Here is a 12,111-nt window from a genome sequence, read left to right as displayed (position 1 = left end):
TTATTTTTCGAATTCATAACAAATTGTTTATTTACGTTATCATTACATTGAACAAAGTTAAAGTTATTTTATTTCGATATTTTTGAAGCAATAGTTTGCATTTTGTAAGTGATTTCTGTCAGTGTTCCGGCCAGTAAACCTATCACATATTGTCACTCAAACAAATGTTCACATGTTTGCAATATGGTTTCGTTTGACTGCATTTATATTAAACTAAAAAGAAACTGGTAGGCAACTTTAATCATTCTAGTTTCCTCTGAACAGATCCATAAAAGTTTCTTGTGTTATTATATCCTATTGTTAAACTGAAGCATATTTGTATAATATAATGAAATCACGTGAACACTTTTTCGTGTTTATTATAAACAGTCTTATTTTTAATTTCCATATTCTGGCCTGAATACGACGTGGCATACTGTCAACAACAGTTTTTTACATTTTTGGTTTGATAGCATTCTATGCAGATCACACTTTTGACCATAAATTATCCAAGTTTCCATTATCCTTGCAATTCCTCTTTTCCGAACACCCCAGATATGTTCTATATGATTAAGGTCGGGAGATTCTGGAGATCACTTTATACCCGCTGTCATGCAGCTATTTAGTGGTAACTTTAGCCGTTTGTTTGGGATCGATATTTTGTTGGAATACAAAGCTCTCCTTATGTAAACCAAACTTATTCGGCTCAAAATGGCAATATAATATTACTACTCTTTTGTCAAAGAATCCAACACCTTGGATCATCATGATACCATTATGAAACCACCACCAAACTTAAGACTTGGTTTAATATGGTGATGCGAAATTCTGGATCTGTGTTGTTTTCATAACCATTAACGGCTGTCAGACCCATTAACGATTTATTTTGGATTCATCTGACCGACTGCATTTTTTTAAACTCCTGAAATGTCTCAAAAGGAAACACTGCCTTAATTAATACTTGGTAGATCAGGCGTGTTACGCTGTGGCACATTTTTGGGATTATTGTCTGGGGGGGAGAAATTCCAAGTCAGGGTGATGGTACTAGGTCAGTATAGTGAAACCCTCAAAGCCTTTGGCGTTCGTATGTGTCAGTTTTTTTAGGACCTTTTAAATTTTTTCCTTATCTCGATGTTTTTTCGCTTAGTTGTAAGATTTTGGCAAAATGGCAAGGTCATAAAGAAAACTGGCCCATACGAACGGCAAACCCTTTGAGGGTTTTGCTATACTGACCTAGTACCATCACCCTGACTTGGAATTTCTCACCTCCCAGATTAGCTGTTGTACTGTATTATTGTTTACGTTGGCCACTGGTCTCACTGCATAATTTTACAAAATTATGCTACACTGCTATGGAAGAGTTAAATTAGGCAATTGTTCATTGAAAGCGAACGGTTAACAACTGTCTTTGATTCGCCGTTTTGCTCGTCGTTATCTCTGCGGGCTGCTCACTTGCCAAAGAATTACGTGTTAAGCCAACAACAAAGTTATGGAGTTGAATTCGTACGAAAGAATACGGGGATACGTTTTCAACAAGAAAAGATGAGTTCTCCACCAAAGAAAGAATCGCAACATAGTTGCGTATGTTTGAGAAGCCATGTTAGTGAAGGATTCGACCACAAGTGCTGTCCGTTTTTTTGAAGATTTGGTTTAGTTTGTTTGGTCCACTACTCTCTATTGCTTGGCGAATCGAAGGCAGCTATTGAAAATGCGCGAATGACTACATATATATATGTATTCACTAATGTACATATTTTTCTTTTATAAATATGAACGTTAAGACAGTCAAAAGCCATACACATACATCCATGTAGTTCTAAATATACTCCTAATGTGCAAATAATAAGAATAAGGTTTTGTTGTTTCTATATAGATAGTTAGCGTTTCTATATAGATTTTCTTTTTTTGTTTCAAAATATTCTACTTTTCTTTAAAACGTCTATACATACACATTTAGGTCTAAAACCCTGTTAAATCGTTATATATTCAACTTATATATATTTATTGTTTCCGTTAAATACATTTGTTAATTACTTCATTTAAATAAGATTTTATTTCTTTAATATCATTATCAATTTTTGTTGTATGGGTCAAGTAATAAAGTAATATACTTGTAAGCAAATATGAGTTGTACTTTTGTATTAATCCACAAATATTTCTTGCTTGCATTTTCTACTTCTCTAAATTAATGTTTCTGTAAAAACAACTGAATCAAAAAATTTAAAATAAAACCGAAAATAAATCGACCAATATAATATCAATATGCTGTATTTGCAAATGTGGATCAAAAGGTGCTCAAGGTATATGAAATAATTCAATTAATATAATAACATAATAATTCATATATATAATTTGAAAACAGTAATTGTTTTATTTTCTTGATAAAACTATTCATTGCTATATAGTAACGGTAATTAGTACATTTACAACAAAAAACTTGTTAAAATTACTCTAATTAATTACACAGTTTGCACAATACTTCTATTTAATGGTTCAACTTTCTACTTGCTTTCACTTGAATGAATGACATATACAAGCAAATTATGTAGTAATGATAACGTTTTTTTATTTCCGATGCCAAAGTTTTATAGAATTTGTTTTGATTTTGTTTTAATGATAACTTTTTTTCTGCCAAAATTACACAGAATTTATATTCTTTATATGGCTTTATATGAAACAGGCTGTATTATTTGTATATATGTTAAAGGGTTCTTTTATTACCCCGTAAAATTTACGATTTATTGCGATATAAAATAATGGGTTCAAAAGTTGTTCATATTAGGAATTTTAGTAAGTTAAAAATAAAAAGTGTCTGGATTTAAAATTACATAGCAATTATTAGAGGTCAACACTTCGTTTAGCCAAGTTATCTTTCGTTTGCTTTTTATTGAGAACTGATAGAAACTCTCTAAATCTTAATAATTATTTGAATAATAGTGTCAAAAATGTTGAACTTTGAAATTTATCACCAATTAAATTACAATTAGAAAATGCTCTTATAATCAGTGGAATATGTTGCGATAGTATAAAAACATTCGCACTACACACTCTTTGGAAATGATCACAATATTTTGAACTCCACCTGATTTTAATACCCTGAACCAGTTATGTATGTTGATATGTTTGTAACATAAAAAAGAAACGTCGTTGTTTGTATTTCTTAAAACTAATCGAGACAGATATAGATATAAATGACATATATATGTATGTATATAAATGATCGTGGTGGCAAGACGAGTTGAAATCCAGGTGACTATCTGTCCGTCCGTCTGTCTATGCAAGCGACAACTTGAGTAAAAATTGAGATATCTTGACGAAACTTGGTACAAATATTCGTTGGCACAAAAATTCGTGCCATAACTGAGCACCAAATTAAGATACAGGAACACCTGTGGGCTAAGCTATTTTTACAAGCGGGAGTAGCCCCGCCCTTTAAATGAGTAAATATATATATCTTTTAGGAATTTTAAATTTCCTTTATGGGAGCCGGTGCATAAATCTTTCAATGAGCGTGTCAGTGCCCTCTTTTCGGTTAAATCCTATAACCCATTTACTATTTCACATATTTCTATCAAATTAGATGTGTACGATTATCCAAATATTCCTATGAGACTGTGAAAATAGGCGAAATCGGATGACAATCATAATTTCTATCTGAATATTTCACTTTTTAAATTCTAATTTAACTCCATAGCTCATCAACTGTATTCATTGGTGACGCTTTTTGTGGCAGCCACTAAATTTTCGTTTGTTTGTCTAGAGAATTTGTTCGTGAAATCTTGGTCATAAGCAATACTGTAATGATTTAACTTAATATTCGGTAGACATTGCTCCGTGCGACCTTTTCTATTTGAAAAAATATGATATGGTTGGAAGAGCCAAAGGCTAACGCCAAAAATCGAGTTTGAGTTGGAAAAAGCGCTGGCATATGTGCATAATGTTGAATGGGGACTAATTTGAAGGCGATATCATTAATGTAGACAATTTAATAAATATGTTTTTCAAAAAACGAAAATTAGTTTTTGAACACCTCTTATAGCTGCCATATAAACTGACCGATCAAGTTATTTAACAATATAGTTTCATTTGATTCACTAAATTCCGCATCGCTTATTTTTGAAGACAACGCTACAATCTTTGAATCGGATAGCACCACCATACCCATGTAAACAGGTAAAGAGATGACGAATATTTCAGCTGAAATTAAACTGAACGTCCATCTGGCACTATTGAGGATCGGTCTATGTATGGCGTGGCAGTTAGCCAGTATAACATCTGTAAACGGTTTTATAGCTTCGGTGCAGCCGAATACCATTTTTATAACTTTGTGTTAAATGCAATATCGGAAATTACGAAGAACAAATTCTGATTTTACAGAGTTTTCATTAAGATCATACAGCTATGGATGTTTCCTTTTTCCTTATTCGCATGAAAATTTATTTTTGGTTTGGCTTAACTATAAAATGATTGTAAGCTCATAGTAATATATTATATAGTCATATGTGTACACCATAATATTGGGTAATCGAAAAAGTCTTTTTGAATTTTGTCAATAGATAGATAGAATTATGGAAAATATTGACCAGGACTGTCACATAAGCAGCCATGGCATCGCTAAGGAACTTAACATTCAAATGGATCAAACGGTTTTGAAACATTTAAAAAAAGGCTGGCTACCATAATAATGTTTCGATGTTTGAGTACCACATGAATTGTCTGTGAACATTTTAATGGACGGAATTAACATCTGCGATTCTTTGCTGAAACGAAATGAAATCGAACCATTGCTGAACCAAATGATAACAAGAGACGAAAAGTGGATCAAATACTACAATAATATGCGAAAAAGATCATGGTCCTAGCGTGGTGAACAAATGGTCGCAAAGCGAGGAATGACGCCTCGAAAGGTTAGCTGAGTTGTGATTGGAAAGGAATCACCCACAATCAGCTGTTCCAGTTCGACCACACATCTTTGATGACTCGGCTAAAACTAGGAGAGCTAGGCTGGGAAGTTTTGATGCATCCACCCCTGATCATGCACCATCGGACTACCATTTGATTCGTTCAATGCAGAACTCCCTTAATGGAGTAAAGTTGGCTTCACGAGGAGCATATGTAAATTAGTTGTCGAAGTTTTTCGCCGAGAAACCAGAAAAGCTTTACATTGATGAAATAATGTCTCTAGCGGAAAAATGGCAAAAAATAGCCGACTAAAATGGTACATATTTGGTTCATTAAAGTTCATTATACTATAAATCTAAAAAAATAAGTTGAAGTTTGATTAGACATGCGAAAAGACTTTTTCGACTACAATAGTTATAGTTGGTAACCCTTTTTATCCTCCAAACGTATACTAGATCCTTTTTATACTCTCGCAACAAGTTACCTAAAGTCTTAAACGTACTTGATAATCCGAAGGACTATTCGTGGTAGATTTAGTGCTATGTACGTAGAAATAGAACAGGATGAGACAAATTGATACCCGGGTTTCGCTTCGTTCGTTTGTACGTGCAGCAGCATGGGCGGGCATATGAAATACTTTTATGAAATTAATTCTTTCCCAACCACAATGTACTTTGGTGCTGAAAATGGTTCAATATAATGATTTGGACTATTGTAGTTGACCTCAAACAATATTGGTACGTACATCGGTCGAGCAATGCCTAGCATAATCTTGGAAATTAATATGTGTGAAGAAGGGAGGGCACAATAGAACACAGGTCGTAGTGCATACTTTCTCTTAATATCTGAGACAGTTTACACTTTGATAGACACGGATAGCACATTATTTTGTGAAGAATAACTTTCAAAGGGACATTGAAGTAAAATGGTATGTGGTAGTGATTTGTGAATTTTCATTGGTTAATTTTATAATAATAGATATTTCGGAAGTTATGCTAGATGTAATAGAAAACCGATATGAACACATAACCTATAGTATAATCTGAAGCCAAAAACGAAGAAAATCAATTAAAAAGTAATAACGAACATATATAGTTCAACATATAATAGTTCACATATCTTAAGTTTTTACAAATTGCGTGAGTATTAAGAGTTCGGCTATTCTCGAACTTTAATCTTCCTTACTTATTTATATCCTTCTTTAATTTCTTGGATGTTTAAAATAATTGGTTTTGTATTTGTGTGCATTTAATGGTCTGATCCTTTGCAATGAAAATATTACACATGCATTCAGTGACTACTATATATGTTAGGGTGGGTAAAAAAATAATATTTTTTCGCTTGCTACTCTGAGAAATAGGGTCTAGACATCTCTACGAAAATCTCTCCAGTTTTTCCGTAAACTTAATTACTTAAAAGTTATCAACAAATTTCTGTTCTTTTGATTTTTATAACCTAATTATCATTCAATGAATCATTTTGAATTGCAAAACTCATAGGTTTGTTGAAAAGTTACAGCTCAGTACCAATAAAAATAATTGTTTTTTTTACCCATCCTTATAATTATACATACGTAGTTCGACAAGTAATTCATAAGTATACTTCTTATATTTTAATTGACACACAATTTTCACATTAGAACATGTTTTAAAATTTTAAAAATAATTGAAAAATTCTTAAACTAATGTTTTATATACATATATAAAAAATTAACGTTTAATGGCCAACCACAAACTAACACCGCATTGTAGACAATGGCAGCCACCAAGCGCAATGCCGGATTAACATCAGCCGTACCACGAGCCACTTTGAATGACGAAGAACTGGTAGGTATATATAAAATTTTTCTTGTTAATAGTTTAATAACAAAGAAATATATAAAAAATTATTGCAAAATATGTTAATAACGCTGTTCCCACCCTTGATATTGATTTGAGTAGGAACGGAAATGCTTAGTCTTGCCATAAATTTTGTTAAAAAGTTTTCAATGCATGCAGCGAAAGGAAATTCTCAGAAAAAGGTGTCATGATTTTTTATTGCAATTTGTATGCAGTGTCATCAGTTCAGAGTTTGCTTATATCTATTAATAGTGGAGTGGGGCGCTAAAGAAAATCATAACATATCAACAGAAGTGTGGAAAAAGCGCAAGTGAATTTTACGAGCTCACCAAAAAAATTAATTATTTTTCCTAAGCGTCTACAGTTGTTGGCAGAAATACACTCGTGGCCGGTAATTTTAGCTAATATTTTATTTAGAAATAAGTTAATGACATGTTATTAACTAATAATATTGAAAAAAAGAAAAACACATTCAGCTATAGATAAATCAATTGAAATATAGTGAGCTTTACAAAATGAGCTCGAAGTGTAAGAGACTGACATCCGATGAAAAAATTGTAATTTAATCTCATTTACACTATAATTGAAATTAATATATTATTTTCTTTTCTTTTAATTGAAACACGAAATTTAGTTGGTGTATTAGTTTAAAAACAATAAAATCGGCTGCTTTTGTATAAGCACAGAAAAACTAATTTGTATTTTACTCATTAAACGTAATACATTTAAAACTGTAATTATAATTAGATAATATAATTTAGTTTACTTATGCTTAATAAAAAAATAAAGAAACTTTTCCGAAAAAAATTGAAGAAAGTATAATAGTAAGGTTTGCGTGGCCACGAGTGTAGAAGTAGTTTCCCTCGCGTGTTTCGAACTAATTTAGCCACTTTTGGAAAACAGGAAATAATGTCAAGGGAAATGAATATATCGACGTCATTAATGTCAAGACTTATCCGGGATGTTCTCCACATGAAATCCTATCGTCCACTACCTTCTGACAATGCTCTTGAAGAAAATTAGTATCAGCAGATACAAGCTGCGTCTTCAGTGGCACATGGTACTTTTTACAGATAAAAAAATGTTGACTGTTGAAAATGTTTTTAATAAACAGAACAAACTACTCAAAAACTGCCAAAGATGTAAAATAAATTAGGGAGATTCTCTTGTTCTTGCAAAACCCTTGCACGGTGCACGAATTGCAGAATTTTCCTCTTGATGCAACGGCGCAGCAAGAAACACACGCAGAAAATTATTTGCAATGGCTGTAAAATATATCCGATCAAAACCCATGTTTATTTTCGTGCAATGACACGTAAAAATATAATTGCAACCCTGTTTTAGCTGTCATTTAACATAAAGACATATTTCGCCGTTAAATTGTTGAGGAAGGTACGTTTTAAATACATTTTATAATTTCTACTTACATTATACATACATTTTGTTACATATTTTTGTTAAGAATGAATGCAAAAGGTGCGCTAATTCACAATAGTCATGCTCAATAGTCATTCTCAATAAATTGACCGAATCAGCCATTCATATAGGGTGCTCTATTGGCTTTGCATGATTCGGTATAGGATTTTTGCATCGTGCTATCTTTCAAGAGCAAGAGAATCCTCCTAATAAGTTGTTCCATGGGTTCAACGTGCTCACCATTCAGATGCTGGAATGTTTTGGTGGCAGTCTCCTGTAAATGCATTTCTCCTTTTCACTTTGGTGAAAAAAAGTTAAAAGCAGGGCAAAAGTGTACCAAAGGGATATTTTAGAATGCGTGGGTAAGGGATCGTCTCAGTGTGACCCTTCGAAAAATACTTATTTTCGCAATTTTTTTTTATGTTGAAATTAACAAATCGGTCTGTTTTTTTCTAAATAAACACATTTATGACTAATACAAAATGCTTTTTTTTTATGTTCATTAATTGGGCGTATAAAAGTGAAATAAATTGTAGAAATTACACGTAAAAAAGGTCATAGATATTCATGATTGCGCGTGTGAAGTGTTTTTTGTTTTTTTTTTTGAAATTTGACAAAATGGCGGCGGTTTGAACAAAAATTATCGAATTAAAATTTATCTAAGGAATTCTTATTTAAAGTATAGTTTTGGTGTAATTCAAGGATATATGCTTCAATATTAAGAAACTCCGATTGAATATAGAATCTTTAACTCATCTCACTTGATTATGAATATATTTTTGTACTGACGGTATATTCTTCTTAATCTTGAACAAGACACTGACTCTAAAAGTTCACATAAATATCGACTATGACAACGTTTATTTTTAAAAATCTGTCGATTTTAAATAGAGTTAGAGTTAATAGCTTTGAAACAGAACAACATTAACAGATTTGTTAAAATTAGCTTATATTTTAGAATTATAATTTGTAATTAAGAGATATAGTTTACTAATTGACGTTTGTCCAACATTAGAAAATGCACGTTTACAAAAAGGCTCTACAAGCGCTTATTTATCCAATTTCGTCAACAACCCCACATAATTTCGTACTGTGGACTGCAACATCGCCAACTTACTGTTACGAATGTGAAGGATTGCTATGGGGCATCGCACGACAGGGAGTTCGGTGTACAGAATGTGGCGTGAAATGCCATGAAAAATGCAAGGATCTTTTAAACGCTGACTGCCTGCAAAGTACGTATATTTTCTAAAAATATTATACATAGACATATAATATTTGAAGTTATGGAAGAAATATGTGTTTATAAATATGAGCTATATTCATTAATATACTCCAACATATAATATAGTATACATACATATGTATGTTAGTTTAAACTGTGTCATAAAAAACTATGAACAGAAAATGTTAAACTCGTGTCGTTTTTCATGTGAAGGGTTGTTTTTTTTAGACATGTGGCTTTCAATGAGATAATACTTTTTTCAGTGTTGGTCTTGTTAACAACTGTTACTCATTTTGGTTTGCCATTTCAATGAACACACTCATTACGGAACAAGTTTGCAAATCGTGCAAATTTATTACCAAAATAATGGTTTGGCCCGGGCGACGTATCGTGTGTTGCGTCCTATATTCGATAAAGCTCATGTTTTGTTGAACGCATTTGGAGAGATTATAATTTCATTCTCGAAAAGTTACTGTTTGGTCTCCTCTATGGACAGAGGTTGTTTTCTTTAAAAATGAAGCCTGCCATAATGTTACAGTGAATGTTTAATGTGTGAAGATACCTTTGAAATCAATTTATTGAGAGAGACTTTTGGTGAGCGTATTATCCCGCGCCGGGCGTGTAACGTGACCTCCAAGATCGATTTAACACTGTGGACTACTTTTTGTGCAGTTGTGTCTAGTCGCTTGTCTACGCAGATAACCCCGTGGCGACTTACGCCTTGAAAAAGATATGCGGCGCGTTATTGCTGACATAAGGCCCCAATTGCTGCAAGAGGTGGTAGAAAATTTAGCCTCTCGGCTGGATTTTATTTAATTGCCTAAACTAATTTTTAAAACATATCTTTAAATAAAGCTAAATACTTTGGCATAACTCATTATGTCCTTCTGTATTATCAGGCTGCAAACCCGTTACACTGATTGTTGAGGCAAATAAATTATTCCCCTAAAGGCGTATTAACTAAAAGGCATTACTTCATAACATGTAAAAATTTCTAAACTTTTTAATATTTCAACTACTTTATTGTAAGATGTTTTTTGTCGTTTTTTCAAGCGGGCTAAATAAAAAACAAAATCCCAGTTCATTTACGGAATAAAAACAAATAAAAAGTCTTAAAAAATAAAATATTCTATGGTTTTGAGGAATCATTTTGTGAAATCATGTAAAAAAGTTGTAAAAATCATCTCACACCATCCAAGGTTTGATTTTAACTACGAATAACTTTTGACTTAGTGGAAAATTCTATTGGAATTTCGTACAAATATACATTTTTATTTGACAATATTTGGTTCAAATATATTAAACGTCCAAACAAAATAAGAAAATAGACCGGTGTTATTTATTTGGAAAATCAAAAATCAGAATGCCTTACTGTTAATATTTGTATAAGAAGTTCACACTTAGCCAGAAAATCTGACGATATTTAAGGAAAAAATAAAACTTTGTTTTGGCCAATCTAAATGCACATTTTTAAATACGACCATTCAACATGTTTTCAACACAAACATTTTGCCTTTTCTGCACCTTGACTACCACTGATTGACTAACTTGCAGTTTCTCAGCAATAGTGCATGTCGAACAGCCACTCTTAGTCAGGGAAACAATACTATTTTCTTTATCTGGAGACAGCTTCTTCATTTTTCAAGACAAGTTAGAGACTAATTTCCAAATTCAATAAATTGACTGCAAACTATGCCGTTTATGCCTAATTGTTACAATTAAACTAGATATTCAAGAAAAAAAGTTTTTGTCATTTAATTCATTCGGTTTTTTTATACGCACTCAAACATGAAAACGTTGATCGTGGAATCACTTTTGCTCCCCACTGTATGTGATACGTTTTAAATTTCGTTCAGAATCTCAAATACAGACGAATAAAAAACATCGCCTTAAAAATCGCTGGTTCGAACACGGTTTTAGACCCATTATACGTTGAACATTTCCGCATATGCGATTTTTCCTTTTTTAGACTCCCCTAAATCTCGTGGGTTCTGTAGTGTGTTGGATGATGCGTTGTGGATTCGGTTTTATGTGGATCGATGTGTGGTGTTCTCGAGAATGGGTCATATTAGTGTGGTGCGTTGAAACATTCAGTGTTGTAAAATGTTGGAATTTGAGGAGGAGGCGTAACTCATTTAGACAATACCTATGTTATTAATAGTGTAATATAATAATATATATGCATTTAGAATCGTCCAAGCATATCAGCGCAAAAAACGATATCTCAGAAAAGTCTCTTTTATATTTTTACTTTTTTAAAAAAAAAGGAGCCGCTGAAAAAAGCTCAAAGCATGGAGCTGAAGATAAGGCCAATTCAATTATAACAGCTATGAAGGATCGCATGAAGCAGCGTGAACGTGAAAAGCCTGAAATTTTCGAATTAATCCGGTAAGCTCCATAGGTTTAAGTTATAAAATTATTTGAATATAGTGCCGTTCAAAGAAAAGGCGAAAAATAACTCATAGTTATATATATACATATCTATATATATATGTATATATGTTATTGCGTCGCTCGTCCGCCATTTGAAAAAAGTAGTTGCAATGCAATTGTGACCATATATTTTTTAGTATATATGACATGTTGTAACTTCTAATATGGCACAATACGATATACTAAAAACAGTGTGTAATTTACAAAACACCGTCATCTTTTAAAATCTTATAGATAATTATACCCCTTTGATATACACTTGTGCTCACACAATTAAGCCACATAAACGTTATGGTGTACAAATTCATAAAAGTTGAA

At 32.4% G+C, this 12,111-nt stretch overlaps 1 protein-coding gene across 7 annotated transcripts in view; it reads left to right on the top strand.

Moving 5' to 3' along the window:
* The window catches only part of LOC108976539, a 78,696-nt gene that overhangs the window by 14,020 nt on the left and 52,565 nt on the right, over positions 1-12,111 (top strand). For 5 of the 7 annotated variants that reach the window (XM_018945729.1, XM_018945727.1, XM_018945733.1 and 2 more), the window contains exons 3-6: positions 2,271-2,279; positions 6,633-6,707; positions 9,151-9,370; positions 11,628-11,748. In XM_018945729.1, the coding sequence (XP_018801274.1) occupies positions 2,271-2,279; positions 6,633-6,707; positions 9,151-9,370; positions 11,628-11,748 (425 nt within the window). The remainder of the gene's footprint in view (positions 1-2,270; positions 2,280-6,632; positions 6,708-9,150; positions 9,371-11,627; positions 11,749-12,111) is intronic. The other 2 variants (XM_018945728.1, XM_018945731.1) reach the window with 1 other exon arrangement.

This window comes from Bactrocera latifrons, unplaced genomic scaffold (genome assembly GCF_001853355.1).
Source record: "Bactrocera latifrons isolate USDA-ARS-PBARC rearing strain unplaced genomic scaffold, ASM185335v1 scaffold_773, whole genome shotgun sequence".
In the NCBI taxonomy this organism is placed as follows: domain Eukaryota; kingdom Metazoa; phylum Arthropoda; class Insecta; order Diptera; family Tephritidae; genus Bactrocera; species Bactrocera latifrons.
This window is presented reverse-complemented; position numbering and strand designations above follow the sequence as displayed.